The 21636-nt window shown below is 37.4% G+C and overlaps 1 protein-coding gene across 5 annotated transcripts in view; it reads right to left on the bottom strand.

Annotated features, from left to right (window-relative positions):
• Nucleotides 1–21636, bottom strand: part of VGLL3 (vestigial like family member 3) — a 55410-nt gene that overhangs the window by 31439 nt on the left and 2335 nt on the right. For 4 of the 5 annotated variants that reach the window (XR_007457219.1, XR_007457218.1, XM_049628006.1 and 1 more), the window contains exons 2-3: nt 9559–9844; nt 517–1047 (exon numbers count right to left, since the gene is read on the bottom strand). Coding sequence is in view for 3 of the 5 variants with exons in the window: in XM_049628006.1 (XP_049483963.1) it covers nt 517–1047; nt 9559–9844 (817 nt within the window). In the remaining 2 variants the exon portion in view is untranslated. The remainder of the gene's footprint in view (nt 1–516; nt 1048–9558; nt 9845–21636) is intronic. The other variant, XM_049628008.1, reaches the window with a different exon arrangement.

Genomic DNA, 21636 nt, shown 5'->3' on the forward strand with positions numbered 1-21636 from the left:
AAAGGAAGGAAGGGAAATCCATTCCTTTAAAATATGTTCCCTAACTCTTTTCAAAAGACCATGATTATATTCCATGGGTTATAATCCAGAAGGCAGTTTGTTCTACAAATCATAAGGCCTGACAAAAAGGACAGAAGGAAAAGTTACCAAAGCACACTCTCTCTGAATTCTATTAGGCATTCCACATGGTATGGAGCACAGAGACAGGGGAGACTTACAGAGTGTGCTAAACTCTTTGTAAACATAGGGTATGAGAGATTCCAGTTCAAAGGAAGATCACTAGTTTAAGAAATGGGAGAAAAGTTCGGAGACCTCTCTCGGGCCAGTCATACCGGTTCCTGCAGGAGTGGAGAGATTACTGCAAAGTAGTTAGCTCCATAAACATATCGGCAAAGCTTAGCATTACACAGAAGAGAAAAATACTGCACAGCATTCACAAAACGTCCTCCATATTTTTATACTTGTTTCCTTGCTTTCCCTTCTTTTTTTTAGACAGGAAGAGATTCTCCAGCTCACCTGTTTCAAACCCCACACTTGGCACTAAGTCCATGGTTCCATGAAAGGCTCCGGCCCACGCTGAGGTAGCAGTGGTGACTGTAGTCGGGTCTGTCTTTGTGATGTCACACTGGGGAGCAGGAATCCTGGCTGCACGCACTGATGGCATCAGCAGGGGCCCATAGGACGGATCCAGGGCAGAGCCAGCAGAAGGGTGGTGGTGGTGGTGGTGGTGGTGGCGGTGGTGCATGTGGGCGTGGGGGTGGTGGTGCCGCATGTACACATCATGCATGTGGCTGTAGGATGGGCTCACCTGAGATGCCAAAGGATAGTGCCAGGACTCGGATGCGGGCGGGGGAGGGGCTGGGCCAGTCTGATGCAGGCCGTGTCCTGGCCAGGGGCTGGGGTCGGCCGCAGTAAAGGTGCCAGGGGGTGCAGTGACCTGGAAGTCAGGATGAACACCCCCCAAGCAGGGTGCAGGTGGGGGCTGGTAAGAGCTGGTCCAAAAGGAAGTCGGGAAACTATTCCGCTGGCTTGAGAGAGCTGAGCTGTCTGAGAAGACAGAAAAATTATTTACATAAGATTCAGTTCTAGGACAGACTTGCCTCTACTTGTCCAACATTTTACAGGCGGGCTAATTACCATGCACTCTTTTCTCCGCACACAGAGGTAAATTGATACCAGGTAAGCCTCTGAGCTCCCATACCAAGTCAGTGCACACGGTTCAAGGTGCTGAATGAGTGCCCCCCACCCGTTGTTTGCTTAGCTTATGCAGTCACAGCCTATGCTGAAGTTTGCAAGTATGAGATTCAAAAGCTTCATTTCCTACTGGGCAGATCGCTGCCACCAGGTCTGAGCAGAGGTCGCAGGTACATGTGTCACAGGTAAAGAAAGCTTATGCCACAGGTGTGATTCAGGTGGTTGGAAATGATGATGTTTACCAAACTTCTTACAAATGCAAATATAATTTTCACTCGAACTGAACATTTTAAGGCTGAAAGTAATAAATGGAAGATCACACTTAATTATGCTCACCAACACTCATCTTCCTTCAAGAAGATAACAGTTGCTAATATTTAATGACAGTGACCAAAAGCCCAATCCTAGTCCAGGGGCTTTTCATGGATGATCTTATTGGAGCCTCACTCCAACCCTATGAGTTACTGTTATTATCCCCATTTTAGAGATATGGAAATTGAGGCAGGGAAGAAGCCTAAGACTTCACAGCTAGCAAGCAGGAGACTGGGCTTTGAAGACAGGTAGCCTGCCCCAGTGGCTGGCACTGTTCATAACTGTGCCACAAGAGGGCACAATTGCAACCATAACATGAACATCTAGAATTTGGTCATCGTTCTGTGGAAATCATGATTGGAGGAGATTCAAGCAGGGACAATAGATTTGAGGAAGGGTTTGGGGGGGGGGATATAAAAAAATAGCACTTAGAGATAAATAAAGAGGGAAAACCCTCCCCAACTGTTGCCTTCAGTTAAATTTCTCCAATCAATCATCCTAACTTATTTATAGATGACCTACTATGTACCAAATAGAGAGAGGTCAGGGATGAGCAAAGAGACATCATTCTTAATCACAATTGAGCAGGGGACATATAAATAAATAAACACATGCAATGTGTGACCTGGTAGGGCTCTCATAAGGGGAAGCACAGAGAGAGGGCACAGAAGCAGCCTAAGAAAAGATCAATTGGAAAGGTGGGGAGGGCTAGCTTTGTGAAAAGGTAGGGAAGAGTGGTTTAGGCAAAAAAGTACATGAAAAAAAGGCCAAAAATTGCACAGACCGGAACACACACACACACACACACACACACACACACACACAAAGTAGCATATGGGGAACAAGAATTCTGTGGGTAGAAGGTGGCAAAAAAATTAGACTAAAAAGTCAGACTGGGTCCAAGAAAGACCCAGATGGGTATGGCCTTGCAAGCTACGTAATGAATGTGGGTGCTGTCCTGAGAAGGTGCCAGTGAGCTTTGGAGGGTTTTAATCTAGGGAATGATACAGTCAGATCTGTGACTGCAAACATCCATACCTCCAGCCATAGCCTGCTCTGTACTGTGTGGTGTAAAAGAGCAAGCACCAGACAGGGAGTCTAGAGAGCTCAGCCAGAGAGCTAGCACCTAGCAATTACCTTATCTGATTTTATGACCTCACATGGATCTGTTGATCTCTCTGTGGCTCACTTTCTTCCATATGAGGTATTTGAATGAAAATGCCAAATATCTTCTGGCTCTATACTTCTATCATTCTGTGAAGTGGCCTACGATGTCTATCTATAGATGAAGATAAGGTTGCCTAGCACATTAGTCATGCACGTGTAATACTATTTCCATACAGGGTTCTAGAGAAAAGAGCCTGGCTAGATCTTTTCATTGAATGAAGAATATCCTGAGAAGTACTCTGAAATAAAAGTATTCACAACTCTGACATAGCCATGTTCTCACTTCATAAATGTCCAGGACATAATTTCCTTACCTCAGAGGAAAGCTTCTGTAACTTGAACCAACCATAGTATATGTAACTTGACGAACATAATTAGGGTATCAACATGGTGTTCAAATGTTTCCTTTCCCTAACTCCCCTAAGGACGGTGCCACTAGCATTGCAAACGTTGCTTCTCTGTCCATCAGCCCTACAGCAGGGCTATCATCATTCACCCCATCCATTCTATGGACAGACAGCTATTTGGTATCTCGCATTCAAGTCTGTCCCTACAGAATCTCCAAGGATCTCAAAGCCCTTGGGGAAATAAAACAAATAATCATATTCTCCTAACGGGAAAGGATGGAAGCACACATTGTTCTTCGAGTCTTCAAACAGTCCAGGCGAACTTTTAATTGAATGACTTTATTTTGTCACTATCACATCTATCAGAAAATAGCACTTAAAGTCAAACCTGCTGGCATCGGGGCAAATATATTTTATTTCAGAACTGTCTTCCTTTGACATATGAAGAGTGGGTGCTAATGGCCAACAAAGAAAGTTGTGTAAGCTGTGAGAAGAAAATTCAATTTGCCTTAAATGATGGCCATTTGTAGAATATTCTGTCAACACCCACAGTGCTAGCTGTCAATGTTTAAAATTAAAACCCATACAGAAAGTGTATAGAGGCTCCTTATATTATACAGTGCAGCTTTGCCACCTCAGGGTGCCACTTTTCTGCCACTTCACTGTCATAGACTCAATCTTTGGTAGCAAACCCTTCATTCTGCTCATAACTTTCATCTCCTGGTGGGGCCACAAACCCATTATGAAAATTGCTAAATCCAACCCAGAGGTGTGTGTCAGAGAAACTGAGTTTACTAATGAAAATCCCCCGTTAAAATATCAAAACTATGTCATTTTCCTGGATGCTTTTCTTTTATTTCATTTGTATACATTTGGACCCAATTTTATAGATGTTTAAGCATTTTGCATATGCATGCACAAATGTGGACAATGAACAAATTCCTTACCCAAAATACTACCCTATTTATGAATTATTGTATTATAATTAGTGAGTACATTATCAATGAAAGTGGAAACTTATTTTTAAAAACATGCTCTAAACGTGCTGAACAAAGCTTTAAAATACCTCAGGGAAAAATAAAATTAGAAGCAACTTAATATTTTCCTAGTCCTGCTATGTCTCCTGAGATTAATATAAAGTTTGCAGAGATCTATGCAGCCTTTTTAAAAGACAATGTTGCATTTTACAAGTAAATGAAACAATATTGAAGAGAAAATATGTTTATGGACAAGTCTACACTTCAAAACCACTATTTGGTATCTTGTTAAAAAATAATCTTAATACAAAGAAACAGATGATATGCTTTGTTTCATGCCTGGGAATCAATGTGCTTATTTCATATGTATGTAAATTTTTTTCATTACATGACTCTTTGCCTAAGAGTACTTAATCACAGCCACATTTGTTTGATGAAAAAACATATGAAAAACTTGTGCACAAACTATTCCCATGCCATATTACTTTTCAGGTTAGTAGAGGCAATTCACAATTGTCAAATGTTAACACTCCATGGTGATGTTGGGCTTAATGTTACTCAGTATTTGGATGATGTTAACACTGACATTCTGGCACATATAAAAATCTGAATATACTTTGGTTCAATTTGCATTTGGAATTTAAAAATATCACACACACACACACACACACACACACACCTTATTTCTAAATGATAAAAATGACAAAATTGATATGCTGTCTGATACAACCCACCCAAGGCATACCCAGTAATCTCACTGTGTGAATTATACAGAAATATATCTTAAGGACACAGAAGAGTTAGCATGGAACATGAAGTTGTTCTTTCAATTTCATAATAGCCGGGATATCTTTTGTATTAACTGTAAATATTTCTGAAAAAAAAAATCTAAGGGCAAACAACTTAAGCCAGAGAAAGTTCAACATTCAATTTCAACCTTTAACATTTCACTACTTAATTTAAAAAAAATAAAAACTATATTAAAAGGAAAATGGGACAGTAAAATGTTGTAAAACCTCTATCTTAAGTCATCTTAAAAGTCTCCAGAAAACACATTCTTAGAGTAGTGATTCAAAACATTAATGTTAAAAGGTAACATTTACCTTTTTATTAACTTCAGTGAAAAAAAAAAACGCCACTCAATTCTTAACCCAAAGTGTCCTTGCTGTAATTTAATTCCCATCCTCTTATTCTGCTTCCCATGAAAACAAAGTGTTGGGTCAGAGGTGAAAGGCTACATTTTCCAATGTTTTCTGTCACTCAGGAATTAGTCGTTTCCATCATGTCCAAAGATTGTCCTCTACTTTGCTCTAGAGTCGCTCAAAATGGACATTGTGGCTCTACAATGAGTTTCAAGGAGGCAGGATGATGAAGTAAGTCAGACCACACTTTCCTTCCATGTGTTTGTCCTAAACTTGCCATCAGCAATAACCTCCAGTGCCTCCTGGAGGTGGAGCCCAGCTGTCTTTTCTAGTCTCACCCAGCTTAAGAGACCCACCCTCTTTCCCATACTCCTCTTTTGTTATTTTAGGCTAGTACTCATTCTGAGAGGTCTTTCCTATGAGAATGAGTTGCTCTAAGCAACACTATGTAAATCAATTAGCAATAAATATTTACTTTGCAACAACAACAACAACAACAACAACAAAATATCAAGTTCTCACCATTCAGCATGGTTTTTAAGTTAATGACATATTTTGCTAAGCGTCAACTACTACTCGGCTTTCCTACATGACACAGACACACACACACACACACACACACACACACACACACACTTTCTGTAATAACACTTGGGCACTGAGATCAATACACAGACATATATGAAGCCAGTGTTTCTATTTAGATGGGGATAACAGGGCCATTAGATTCATTAGGTTTTCTCAACTGAGAAGCCCTATTAGTAAGAATGTATAACTGGGATAAGAGGTCATCAATGTGATGTTGTGTCAAATAGAGTACAAATATTTCCTATCAATTGCTTGCCTAAAAGCTGCAAAACACCTAAAGAGGACTTTCCTAACTCCATCAAGACACACACTCAAAGTATGACCATTATTCCATTATTAGCTGACACTCTATCCTTGTCTAAAGATTTACTGTGGAAATATATTCTGCAACCAAACATAACTCAGTTTTAAATTCCTTCGTAGCACTATACCACTTGTGTAGCACTGTAAAAACTTCATGCCATAAATTAGACCCGTTAATTTAGCACAGCTGGCTAGTGCTCCTGCATAAACTATCACTGCTATGGCCATCAACATTGTCAATAGTGTTGAGTAGCTACTTTGTCCAAGACACTGTGTTTTTGCCAGAAATTCAAAGAATATTTCTGGGTAAAAACCCAAGGTTGGTTTTCTATATGACAAATGAGTGGAAACCTACTTAAGGAAGAGAGAAAAGGCATCATTGTTTAGCACCTTGCATAAAGCCATGTGCCACAAATCATTCATATGCATTATCATAGAATCCTTACAATAGCCCAAGGAAACATATATCAATAAACACATACTGTAATTTAAATTGAGCTCAGAGCAATGTTAACTCATTAATCCAAGATCATGTTGCCATCAGACATTGTAAGGCCCACACTGGAACCCCAAAACAAGGAGAATCCAATGACCGCATTATCCAAACCTGTGTTACTTTGGCAATTAACACAAAATTACTGGTAACTCTCTTCACTAAACATGGGAATCTCAATTTATTACACCTCTCTTAAAGATATTATTTTCTAAATCTTTATTTATATTTTTGTGGATCTCCTTTAAATCACATCCAAGTTATTTCAGTTTATTAAAAATCGACTAATTCACAACTAAACAACTATGGAAAAGTTGTATCACAAATGGAAAGTAAAAAATACACTTGAAATCACAGAAGCTTGCAGAGACAAGATTTTAGCAATCATTTCATTCATCCCCCTTATTTTACACACAAGGAAACTATAACCAAAAATTTCATACTCAATGCTAATAAATTCTACATTGACAACTTTTTTATTTTCTAATCTGGGATAAATGGTATGAACTTGATTCATCTAATTCAGTCATAATCATTCAATTCATATTTATTCTTTATTTTCCAGGTAGAAATGCATTACGTTGAGGGAAAATTAGGTGAGAAAACTAGATACGATATACCTAGTCTTAGTGGAAGAGGAAGAGATGGAAATTAAAGTATCGGCCGCATTTGTCTGCACTACCCTGATACACTAAACTGACACACAAAGCCCTAAAAATTCTAGTCTCTGCCTGTCACTCTGCTTCTCATTCCACTCATGGCAGCACTATTGCTTCTCATCGGACACTCCAAGCTCAGTCCTTCCATAGGCCTTTTGTACCGGCTGTTCCCGCTGCCTCAAATAACTTCCCCATAGATATTCACATGATGAAGACCACTCTTATTCCCTTCAGGTCTGTACTCACATGTAACGGTCTCAGAGACAGCATCTATTGTCACCCTAAGTAAATCCACACCTAGCATTTCATTCTATACTTCGTACCTTTCTCTTTCACTAAAAAGCTCCATGAACACAGAGGCTTAGGCTCTCCTGTTCACCGATACATTTCCACTACATAGCAGTACCTTTAACATTTGCTGTGTATGTCAAGGAATGAAACAGGAGGCAGGTTTGAAGACCAAATATAAAATAATCCCAAGAAAATTGTAATAATAGTTGCTGAAACATTACCATTCTCTATCCTTTCTATATGGAAATTTGAAATCAGTCCAAAGATTTCTATTTAGTCACATGGATAATGGGAAAACACTGGATTATTATAGAGTTTTTGCATATATACTATACCTCACTTAAAACTATCCTGATTATAATACTTACTAATCACTCACATCTAACTATAATTTGGGACTCTTGTTTCTATATTCCAGATTAAATGAGTCCTAGGCTGTGTATACCACTACGTTTAAAAAAAAAAAAAAGAAAAAAAAGAAAAAAAAGTAGGCATTGTATTTAATACTCTCCAATGACAGATTATCCTGACATGATTTATTATTGAGATACAGACTATTTATGAAAGTCAGCCAATTTACTGAAGTTTTCCTGTTTTTACCTTCCACACATATTAAAAGTATTTACCACATGCTACCAAACAGGATATTGGTTGATTCCACAAACATCTTAGGCCTCCAAGAAGGACTCAGTTCTCAATTTTGTGGGAAATCTGTAACATTTACTAATCAAATAAAGCAATTATGCTTCCCGAATCATTTCTATCGAGGTCTACCATTTCTTGAATGTGCATTCCACCTTCCTCTTTACAGTCACTACGATCTTAGTGTTGTTCATATGTACTAAAAGGAAGAAAGGAGGAAGGAAGGAAGGCAAGCCGGCAAATAGGTCAGGCCTGGCAATTTCATCCAGCCACGACCTCCCCTACAGTGGAGCAGAACCATTCCTCTGATGCTGACAGGAAATGACCATGTAGCACCTGCCCTCTTCCCTGCCCTCTACCACAGGTGGCCAGCCTTTCCTCACCATAGGATCACTTGGGGCACTTGTTAAGATGTGATTCCCAGAGTCTCCCTCTGAAGACTCTGATTTAATAGGTCTGAGTTAGGGGCCTGCAATCTTTGTTTTTAACAGCACTAGATTAAGGATTTTCAAACTTGAGCCTGTATTAGAATCACCAGGAGGGCTGGCTAAAACACAGTTTGTTCTGAGATTCTCGGGTGCAGCCTGAGAATCCTGCATTTCTAACAAGCTCCCATGTGATGCTCATGTTCCTGGTACAGGAAACCACACTTTGAGAATGATTTTACTAGAGGCTTCTTATAACCAGGTGAGTTCAAAAGAAACATCCATAACGCATTTCTCTACAACTAGCATTAAAATGATGCGTAATTTTCCCCTAATCTTGTCATTGGCCCAATTAGATGTCATCCAATGATCTTCTGTGAGCCAGTAATCAGTTCAAACACACCTCTGTGACCTCTACAGAGAAGGAAATAGAGAAGAGGATGCCCCATGTACTGCTTTATCTTACCAAGGCAAGAACAACAGCCTAAACCATGTAGACACAGTCAATAATGTCTGGACTGTAAACTGAAAGAGTTCATACCACAACAAAGCAGGACAGAGAAAACTATCAAGAAAACACTGAAGGCTTTTAAAGTTTGTACTCCTAGGTTAGACTCAGATTTCTGCTATGTCACCACGTAGCACCTAGTGGAATGAGCAAGAGCTAATTTCTAAAAGCTGATCCAGGCACGCCTATCATTTAGAGATCCAAATTGGGCCACTGGGGCTTAAGGAATGGTGCTTCACAGCTCCGTCCTGCCACTATAAACTCAGGCTGGTTGCATCACTACTTTCCATGAGGAATTTAAGGGGTGTGACTGCATCCTTTCCGACCCTGCATTCCACATGTGACAAAACTGATCCAGCTGTTTGTCTGAAAGAAATTCCTTGCTGTCCTTAAAAATTAAAAACCAAGTGGATATCCGTCCTCCAGGGGCAAGTCTCCAGCTGGAACCTGGTACAGGCAGTTGCGAAACAGAGACAGTGCCCTGGAGAGCATCTGCTTTTGAATTCTTACCTCGCCATAGTGGGGTTAGCCCCATCTTGCTTTTTGAAATGGCAGATTCTGGATGGAGGGTGCTGGCTTGGCCCAAAGCTCTTGAGAAGTGTTCATCCACTACTGACCCAATGTCTCCCTGGAAATAAGTGAAAAGGACACAGCGAGAGTTAAGGTACTCCATCTCGGCAGGCTGGTCTTTCTCCTCCTCCTCCTCCTCCTCCTCCTCATCCTCCTCCTCCTCTTGTTTGCTGGGAAGGGTGACTTCCAGAGAGTCCTGCATCTTGCTGTATACCGCTAACTTCTTCTGGGATGGAATAAACAAAACACGGTATCAAAGACAGTTTGTAAAAAAGCATTCACTACTTAACTTTTCACTTAAAAAAATCTAAATATTAACACATGTTTGCAAACTGATTCTTCGTCTGTTTTCCTCCATTCTTTCCCCTCCCCAAACCAGTCTTCTCCTTCCCACCCTGAAAGAAAGGTCACTTATTATCAGACAGTACATTTTCACAGTGTAAAAGACAGGTTTGTTTTTTTTTGGTTTTGTTTTATGTTTTTGTTTTTTGGTTTTGTTTTTGTTTTTTGGTAATCTAAATATATCAAAAGGAGAATGACTTTTAAAGAGTGACAGATTCCTTCCAGTTTCTGATCCATTTTTTTTTTTATTTTAAAGTTTTAAATGTACATCAACATTATAGTTTGGGACAGAGAGGAATGGGGGCTAAGAGGGGGTGCCTGTGGGAGGAGTGGAGAAGAAAAGAGCTTTCCATAAATGAAATAAACTAAAATAAAAACAGGAATGTAGCATCTTATGAAAGGATTTGGCAGATGTGCCAAACTCTTTTCTCAAAAATCAAACTAAAATGACAACATAAGTCTGTGTGAAGATCCATTTTTCATGGAACATATTTTGCAGATGTCCCACTTGCCACCATTATCATGGAGGGGGGAAAAAAAGATAATATTATGGCTTACTGAAAATAATACAATATGCTACCAATGACTGGGGTGGCTTTCAAATAAAAATGAGAAATTTTTGATGATTTTAAAATATTTTTAAAACATATGATCATAGCTATAATAATAGTTAATACATATTATGCCAGGCACTCTTATAAAACTTTGAATTTATTACATCACTTAATTTTTATAATTCTGTATCATGGTTACTACCACTATCCATATTTTAAAGATGAAGGAACAAAGGCACAGAGAATTGAAGTAACTTGCTAAAGGTCACAAAGCATGAGAATGGTAGAGCCTGAATGCACAATAAAAACATGCAGGTATATTTATGCGTGTTGTAGAAAGGCAGGGGAGGCGTATTTGGTGTGGGGGGGAAAAATCACCAACATGATATGTTATTGTTTTCCGGTTAGTAAGTTTTGTATTTGTTAGTCCTGCTTTTCAATATTTCCAAATGTTTTCCACTGAGCACATATTATTTTTATAAGCAGCAACTTCATTGTGAATCATATATAAGAAAACACTGCTAAAGATTATAAGATTTATTACCCTAATCATTGTATACCTCTAAAATCTGATTCTTTGTTATACCATTTTTATTTCAGAAAAAAAATATATGCTGGACAATAAATGTGAGTAGAAAAAAAAATCATTCTAGAATACTCAGTAAGCACACAGTTTTGCAAATGTTATCAAAACACATAACCTAGACTCATGTTTCTAATGTAATTACTAGCTTCAAAAACCTATAGCCCCAAATTATAAATGCATCATTCAATAAATTGAACCCTTTCCCCGAGCAATGAATATGCTGTTCTTGTGTGAAGTGGGCCCTGAAATGTATATTATGAGCTGTTGGTTATTATTTAGGAGCTGTTATTTATAAATATATGTATTACTTTTTATTTAAAATCTGTGTCAATAGGGTTATCGCTGGTTGATGAATAAATAATTCATTCCTGTGAGTGAATATGCCTTGCTGATGAATAGGTGATTGTAATGACTGTGTGGTGATATTTCTTCCAATCTGTTTTGCACAGGTTTGAACATGTTTATACTTAACTTCAATAGTAAAAACACCACAGTAACAAAGGTTATGTATAAAATAAGGGGATTGAACTAAATGGCCTTGAAAGTTACTCCTGACTTTAAATTCCATTAGAAAATAAACAAATATTACAATTTATTAGTCAAATCACAGTGCTATGTCTCTGTGTGCATGTGTATTTATCTGAAGTTATACCATTAAAGCATACACATACCCTCTCTGCTGAGTACTCCGGCATATTAAGAAGCACTGTTTTTATAAAGGAAAGGAGTTTAAAACTCATCTAGAGAGTGACTTCACTGTCCACTGGTGTCCATTACTATCTATGGAACTGGTTTTTTATTCCTGCCAATGTCCAGTTCAGCATCAGTGTGTGAGAGTAAGATTTTTCATCTAATTGTTTCATTTGTTTAAATTTACATTTATTCTTTAAGTGAAAGAGCCCTGGGCTGGGCTAATGATCCAAAGAAAGGCAGTGTTTTATTCTATCCCAAGGAGCAAATATTTCTTAGAAGAAATAAAATTAATTAGAACATTATATATATGTAAAAGATTGTCAACTGCAAATCCTGATAGAAAGGTAGAATATTATTATAATCAATAATAGCAATAATAAAATGTCTTAATTTATTAACTGATGGCAGTGGAATTTAATCTATAGATATTTAGTTTATTTAAGACTATCCAATTTTCTAAATGTTACATAATTTCATGTTATTCTTTTTTGACCAATTGTTGAATGGTTGTATACAAATGAATTAACTTGAAATTTACATATGAAAAATTTAATATGGAATGGGGAAAATGTGAACAAAATCTGCCACTGGATCAAAATACCTTTCATTAGCTTATTTTCTAAAAATCATTTCTCTGTTTATGGATGCATATATCCCCTATCATTAATATTTCATACACGTGTAACATATGTTTGTATTTACATGTGCATTTATATAAATACATACTTATATATTATTCCTCTTAATAGGCAAACACCTGTGATTTTATAAAAATATATGTAGAGACTCTACTTAAATACAATTTTTTGGAATGAATTTAAAATACACTTTTTGTTTTTCTCTCCCAGCTCTTTAAGACAGGTTTTCTATGAAGTAGAAATAAATTTAAGTAAATAAATTAAAAAAAAAACACATCAAAAACATAAAATGGAAAGGGGGCCTATGATCCAGTTCCCAATAGGCAGGACATAAATCACATCTATCATTCTCGCTTTTCAGATAAAGTTGAGTCAACTTTCACAAATATAGTGAACCAACTTAAATATTTACATTTACCACACAAACACTCTCTCTCTCTCTCTCTCTCTCTTTTAGCTTCACCATCAACACCACTAAATATTAAAGTAAGAATTCTAAAGTATCCAAATGACCTGAAAACTTCCTAAAATGCTAACACTGAATTTGCATACTTTTTAAATATTTATTGAGGAATGGTATAAACAGGAAAGGCTACATATCACAAATGTATAGTTCATAAACTTCATAAACTGAGCATACCAATGAAACTAACAAGAGATCAAGGACTAGAACATCATCAGGACCCAGGAGGCACTTACTTCCTTCAAGCCACTATCTCCTCAACAGCAACCACTATCCAGACTCCATCAATGTAGATTAGCCATAACTGTCTTTTGTACTTTATATAAATGAAATCATACAGCACGTACCCTTTGGTGTCTGGCCTCTTTCACCCCACATCATGTTCATGAGATTCATGCATATCGTTGCATGCAGTTTTAGACGTTCAGCCCTAGCAGATAGGGCTGATTTTAACCAATTTACACATCCAATGCCAGTTTATGAGAGTTCCTGTTGTTCCATATCCCTGTCAACACTTGGTACTGTATATCTTTTTTTTTTCTTCCAGTTTTGCTCTCCTGATAGATATCCCAATTTTCTTAAACTTTTCATTGAGGTGAAATTCACATATAAATTAACCTCTTAAATTTTTTTTTTAACGTTTATTTTTGAGAGACAGAGACAGAGCACGAGCGGGGGAGAGGCAGAGAGAGAGAGGGAGGCACAGAATCTGAAGCAGGCTCCAGGCTCTCAGCTATCAGCACAGAGCCCGATGCAAGGCTTGAACTCAAAAACTGTGAGATCATGACCTGAGCTGAAGTCGGATGCTTAACTGACTGAACCCCCCAGGCGCCCCTAAAATTAACCTTTTAAAAGTGAATGATTCTGGGGCATTTAGTACATTGAGAATTTTGTGCAGTCACCATCTCTATCTAGTCCAAAACATTTCATCACCCCAAAAGGAAATTCTGTACCTGTTAAGTATTAATTCCATATTCTTTGACTCCTCTCCATCAGTCCATGATAGCCACCAATGTGCATTCTGTCTCTATGAGTTTATCTATTCTGGATATTTCATATAAATGAAATCATTCATATGTGACTTGTTTGCTTCTAGCTTTTTTCTCTTAGCATAATGTTTTTAAGGTTCATTCACATTGTACCAGTACTTCATTCTTTTTATAGCCAAATAATATTTCATTATATGTATATACCACGATCTGTTTATCCTTGTATCCATGGATGGACGTTTGAGTCATATCCACCTTCTGGCTATTGCAGATAGTGCTGTTACGAATATGTGTGTACATGTATTTGGTTGCATTCCTCTTTTCAGTTCTTTTAGATAGGTATATATGATAGCTGGGTCATATGATAACATGATGCTTAACTTATTAGGGAACTGCCAAACTATTTCCACAGCAGCTGAACCATTTTAGATTCCCACCAGCAATGTACTATGGGTCCAATTTGTCTACTTCTTTGGCAGAAAAATAACACTTGTTATTTTCTGGATTCTTAAAAGAATTATTATTACAGTTATAACCATCCTAGTGGGTATGAAGTGGTACCTCATTGTGGTTTTGATTTACATTTCCCTAATGACTAATGATGTTGAGCAATTTGCATACATTTAAAAAATATGAAGTGTGAACACAAAGAAAACAGGGACAGAATTTAAACAGCAATTGACTCATATGCTGACAATCACACCATCTTAATATTCTTCTCTACAGGCTCTTAAGCCTTAACTACTCTCTGGTATCTGTGCTTTGGTGACTGTAAATCAATTCTTTGCCTATTTTTAACTAAGTAAATTATTCATGTACATTTTTGCCATATTCTGTATTCACTTGGTGTTTGCTCCTTGGAACAAAACTTGCCTGGTGTCACATTCTTTCTTGAGAATAATATATAACATTCAAAACGGTAAGAATAAATCTCAAGTCATCAGAACCTAGATTTCCTGAATCAAGGTCAAAAGGCAATCTAGTTGATATTTTTCTCAAGAGGCACAATCACTTCCTAAAAATATTCAAATCTCAGAAATGTTGAGGCTTTTCTTCGGAGACCGAAGAATCAGAATCCTTAACTAAATAAAGACGTCATCAAAAGGGACTTCAACACCTACAAGCTGGTTTACTTAGAGCACATTAACTGGCTCATCTCCATTTCAGAGTCATGCCGAATTTCCCCCAGGCGAAATGACCCTCAGGTTACGTGAAACCAGGGCTAAGTGAGCAGCCACAAAGTTAAAACTAACTCACAAAAAGAGGTTAAAGCCACAGTATGAAGGAGTAGGCCCAGGCAGTGTAAGCCATACCCAACCACTTTACAGCCTGCCATAAGGCACAGCAGGAACAAACTCTCACAGGAATGTGCAGGGGAAAGGATTTGTCTGACAAGAGAGACTTCCATGTCAGGAGCCAAATACCACTAACTCCCCAAGGCTTAAGCTTACAAAATGCCAAATGATTACTGTGCATATGTGGAAACTTCTTTTCCTAAAAAAACAAAAGTATTTTAATGAATCATTGGATATTTGGAAACAGATTTTACTTTTTTTTTTCATTCTTTTTTTTTTTTTCTTTTCTTTTTTCAATTTCTACTGGCTCTCTTCTCCAAAGGCAATGCTTCTTTTATGTTCAAAAACAAGGTTTGAGCCTATAAGAAAGGACCACGAGCCTGGAGTAAATGTTTCAAAATGTTTGCATGTCTGAAAGGGTAAAGTGCCATAAAAGCAGGTAATTGCTCCTTGATCATATTTTTCTGAATTCACTTGGCAACAGATTTTTAAAAATATCTCAGAGAGATTTGAAATTTTGGTCCTTAGCCTGTTTGGAAAAGGAGGAGGAATCAGGTTAAGGGAGGGTGGGTTAGGATAAAGAAGCTATGCCACAGACATTTTATATATATTATTTCGCGTACCTCTCTCAAACATTCACATACAAATATTGTCCAAATAATTATTCCCAATTTACATATGCAGAAACTGATTTGCTTGGCTAGGATCATCTAACTAGTAAATGGCAGAGATAGGATTAGAACCCATTTCTGTCTGACTCCAAAGCATGTGCCAAGACCGTGGACTGAAGGAAAAGGGTCTCTATATACTTATTCTAATTGAATAAGTAAACAGAAGCCCCAGAACAGCAAGGCATCAAATGGCATCACATAACGAAGGAGAGTCAAAGTTACTTGTAGTATTAAAAAAAAAAAAACAAAAAAAAAACTGAAATGTGGGAGCACCTGGGTGGCTCAGTCAGTTAGGATCAGACTCTTGATTTCTGCTGAGGTCATGATCTCACAGTTTGTGAGTTCAAGCCCCACGTTGGACTCTATGCTGACGGTGCGGAGCCTGCTTCAGATTCTCTCTCTCCCTCTCTGCCCCTCCCACACACACATGCACGCATTCTCTCTGTCTCTCTCAAAATAAATAAATAAACTTAAAAAATAGAAATGTAAACATCTATCACAGTTTTGGCTACTAAAACATGCAGCACTCTTCAAAATATATGTGCATCTAGATAAAACTGAATTCTGTATCTAAAAATGTACTGTCCCCTTGGCAAATCAGATGCATAATACAATTGCCTACCATTTTTCTGGAAATCCTATTTTGAAAATGTGAGCAGAGCCTATTTTGTGAGATACAGTCACAACTCAAGATTCTGTGTTTGTTTTGTCTTGTTTTTATTTTTCTTAACAGTAGGGAGGAGCAAACCAAAAACAGTATTAACTTGACCAGCTATTTTTGAGCATACTTGCCTCTCAATGATTCTGGTCATTATCAAAAATCAAAACCTTCTCCTCCAAGGATGAAAATTTTCCAGTTTTGAGGATTTTCAAAAAGAAAAAAAATGTACCACATGCTTACAGAGAATTTCAAAATTTGCATTCCCAAAATACTTTAAGCAATGATCACATCTTAGAGGTATGTGTTCTCTCTCAAACTGACTACTTTGAATGAAACAAGTTTTCAGTGTGTGAATTTCTGATATGTTTTTATAAGCCTATTTACTAGACATAGGGTAGGACTTCATTTTTAAAAATGTATCTGTTATTTATCAAATTGTCAATTAACTTCTGCTTCCTCTCAGTAATTGTGCAAAGACATGGAGCCACTAGGTGAAAGTCATAGCCTATCCCTAAACTCAGGCTGCTTATAGTTAGTTGGCAGAGCATGGGAAGGGCAATGGTAAATAAAGAGAACCTCACAGTTTATCCATAAGGCTAATTGTCTAATTTCTCCAAGAAGCTAATATTTTAAAATTTTTAAATAAGAAAAGTAAGAAGGTAAGAGGCAAATTACTAATTGTTTTCTTGTGCCAATGAAGTCAAGACGGGAAGAGCACATAATAGAAAGAGAACTGGAATAGGAAGGAGGATTTGACTAAAATCAGTCCATGAATCTAGGTAAGTCACCGAGCCCTCTAGCCCTTAGCTTCCTCTTTTGAAAATGAAGAATTTTGAGACTTGATTATCTCAGAGGTCTTGTCCTATTCTGTATCCTAATAAGCAACATGCTGGAGCTCTAGACAAATTCACACTTAATTTTGTTTCTTACATTGGCCGCCTCTTCTGATTTTTCAGGACACTAGCCAAAAAAACCCTACAGACCATCGAAGACTAACTCATTTCTAGACACGGGTCATCTAGCCCAATTCCTAGGAATTAGTTTTGGTATCTCCTTTATGTAACTTCATAGTAACAAGAAAGGATGCATCCTTCCACATCCCCGCACTGCGCCCGCCCACCCCCCCCCCCCCCCCGCCCCGACCTCCACCACTCCATCCCGCAAGGACAAGTGTTTTGGCATACCAAAACCATACAGTTTTAAGAGGAAAGGACACCTGTTCACTTTAGGTCATTCTTCCTTTCTGTTCTTTCTTTTTCATCCCCTATACTAAAGCATAAGACAAGTGAAAAATAGTTCAGCTACCCCAGTTCAAACCACACTTGTAAATTACTGGCATAAATCTGATGTCCACTGAAATATCTATAAATATGGCATATATGACTCATTTTTAGCAGCAGATGTTTGGATCTAATGGTTCAAGGCATTGTTGGGTCTTCCTAAATGAATAGTTAAAGCAGAAAATCAGCTGCTTAAAGAGGTGCTTTTTGAAAGATTCAGGGCAGAGTTTTGCCCAAAATTATTTCCTTCACTGTCTCTCCCAGAGCTTGAAATTGAAATGTTAGACTGCTTTTGTTTCTTGAATAAAAACATTTCTCTGGAGATAATACCTTAAGTTATTATCTATTACTGGATGAATTAGTTTGGGATTTTTTTTTTAAAGCTAGCTGGAAACAGGGCCTATGGGAATTGGATTCAAGTTCAGTGCCCAGGTTTTAGAATGACAGACAAAAAGTATGATGTACAAGTTGGCTCTCAGATCTGCCCTAAGCATCCTGAGCATAAAATTTACAGTCTTGTTGAACATTCCCTTTGCACAGAAAGATATAAGACAGAAACATATATACTACCCAAAGGGGTCAGCTCAGCATCTTTGCCATAATAGCCCAAAGAGTGACACTGAGGATAGCAAGGTTTTACCTTGTGAACACCCTCATTTACTTTGGCATGGCTCATGTCCCTGTCATCCCCAGCTTTGTGAGATGGGGGATGTTAAGTGTTAGGTGAAGCAGGACTTCCTTGCATCTATCCAAAATACCCTTTCCTTTCCAAAGAATGTCATCTCATCCTGGCATTTGGTTTCCTGGTGAACATATCTTCACCACACGCGATTTTACGGATTCCAAGCCTTCCTTTACTATCGTTATTGTAATCTCTATTCTGGTTGACTGCCAGAGACAACAGTTAAGTTTGGTTATTTTAAAGTTTAATTTTTTTTCTCTAGCTTTGAATTTTCTGGCGGAAAGTTATTGGGAGCATAAAACCATGGGGCACTTTAAGCTTCTAAGTCTCTGCAGGCAAGTTAATTTGTGTAGGGTGGAATTATAGGGACTGTTCTTTCTCAAATAAGTCCTGTATGAATTCTTATAAATCCACTTAAGTCCTTGCTTACAGTTGCAAGAAAATTGGATCCTCCACCTTAAATAAGTTGGCTGTGTATTGAAACTATTTAGGATATAATCGTATTCTTTCCTTTTAATGAATCTAAACTTATGTTGGAATAACAGTAATATATGAGGCACTTAAAGCTGACTGCTAATACCACTTCCTGAAGATTATTTTAAAATAAATAAACGTTCATTTACTAAGTGGATATTCTGCCCCATCAACAAAGGATGCAGAATGGATAGCAAAAGTCATTAGCATAATACAAATGCTTTCAAAAGGACTTTGGAATGCCTAAACTAAAAAAGTACACTACCAAGGACTTGGAAAGAATTTCAAGTTCCAAGGCCAAAGAATCTACTGCATATTAATCTTCTTTATCAAAAAGTTGATTTGGAGCAGTAAAGACAAAAATAAGCCTATTGTGCAATGGCAAAAAAAAAAAAAAAAAAAAGGAATGAAAAGAAGAGCCTAGGAGACAGGGATGGCGTGGTGGAAAGATGCTACTTTGGGGAGCAGGGCATCTGGTGGTCTTAATTTTGTCACCGAACAGTTTTGAATTTTTAGCTAGGCATTTCAACCCTATTAACATACATTTTCCCATTTGCAAAAGGACGGGTTGAAGTATGGTTTTTCAGGGTGTCTTCTGACAAAAAGAATCTTTGAGGGGTTTTTATGACCTAAGCAAGGTAGCAAAGTCCAGAGAAATAGTTTGAAAAAAAAAAAAAAAAAACTCCTCATAAACTTATAACTGGACTTCTGCCTCCTAAGAGCATTTAATTCTTTTAAGTGAAAGCATGCGTGCAGATTCCCCCAGCTGTCACCCTTGAAGAGGACGGAGTAAATATGCTCGAACTTATATGAAGCTCAAAGTGTAATTGTTAAAAACTCCTACACACAATTAAGAAAATGGCGACGGCTTTTGTCTGCTTTCATCACCTTGTCTATAAACTACACATTTCTGAAAGCTTTAAGTATCTTTCTAATGTACACATCATAAATAAACGGGGTAGGGGGCAGATTTAGACAGTAACAGACTGTCTACATTTAAGATGCGACATCCACTGGGTATGAAGGGAATCTATGATTTCATATCACTTCCCTCAATTTTTCCTGACACATATTTGGAAATTTTTTGTCTTAGTTCCTACTGTCACTGTTAGAATACAAGCACATTCCTTTCTGTACATGTTCTGCAGTGTCATCATGCCTTTGGAGTATGTGCTGAGAGACTGAGTCAAGAGTTCCCTTGAGGAGATGTTAAAGAGATGGTGGGCATGAGGACCAGGGAGCTTAGCATCTCTCAGCAATTCCTGGCTGGATAAAGCACACTATGAGATTTACTAACAGCCATGCAATTTCTAGTAATTTATGTCAGGCACTACAAAATTTACTCTGCACACATATTTACAAATTATTTTAATTCATGTAGCCTACTGTATGCCTAAGTAACATATCATAGTGCAGCCTGATGTAAATGCAGGCAACTATGTTTTTAAGACATTAACCTATTACCCACCTACAATGCATGACATGCTTGACAAAAAATCTGAACTTAAAATTTCAGGTGCATGTTTGTGCTTTTATGAGAAAAGCAGAGTATACATGCCTGTAGTATGATATCCTATTACTTCAAAACTAATTTTCAGCTACATGATCATACACTAAGAGGAAAAAATATACCTATGTATGAAATCCATCATAATAAACCGTTATGATATATTAATTTACAAGGACTTCTGAGCTACACAGTTTTGAGAAAAAATAAATTCAAAGTTACACTATTACAATCAATTACAGAAGTAACACAAAATTTAAATGCTTTCTCTTCTAACATTTTATAAATGACCATTCAACTTTCTTTATAACTCTATCACTTTTTCGGCTTTTCTTTTTTCTGCTTAACAAATCAATTTTTCAAATGCAGTAGGAGTTGTAGCCCTTATTTTTGTCTCCAAGGCAAGATGCTATTAGGGGTCACTTCCCATGTACGGAGAAAACAATCTTCATGGATAATAATGATAAAACCTTATGGAATGCAAAAACAACGAAAATATGTATTCTCGGATGACTGCATTAGGGCCAAGTCAATATTAGTCCCACTTCACCCACGCACCACATAGTCTAAAAATGCTGTCAGCCTGATAAGAATTTCCTGATTTGCTCTTTTTTCCAATAGAAAATATAGGTCATCAAAATAAACTCCTGACAGTAAAAGAACAGTAGTTAGACTATCAAGTCTCTTCATTTCGCTAGTCAGTTACAGTCAAATAGTTTCTTCACTTAACAACAACAACAAAAAGTAACCTCAAACAAGTCATTTTAGTAAGAGTGACATGAAAATTTCCAAGCACACCTCTCAACTTAGTTCTTAAAGTCAACTTAACCTAATTATCTACTTGAATGATAGCCAAAGAACCCTAATGTATAGTAAAGTTGATACTTAATAATATGTGCCACTAATCAATGTGGACTACTCAGGCAAAAAAGAAAGCTCATTCTTCATTTTGTTGATGGTCTTAGCAAAAGAATGAAATTTGGGGATTGAGTTGTAGCACTATTGAAAAAGTGAGAGTACTGGAGTTACTTCTTACCAAAAACTATATTTTATGATGAGTAACTTAGAATTTTTCTGATGCTGAATTTTATTTTCTAGTTCAAGAGTCTCACAATCCTAAGCTCCACCACATATTCATATATTAATGAAATTATTTTCATAATTCTATAAAACAAAACCCTAT

Source organism: Panthera uncia, chromosome C2, assembly GCF_023721935.1.
Source record: "Panthera uncia isolate 11264 chromosome C2, Puncia_PCG_1.0, whole genome shotgun sequence".
Taxonomy (NCBI): domain Eukaryota; kingdom Metazoa; phylum Chordata; class Mammalia; order Carnivora; family Felidae; genus Panthera; species Panthera uncia.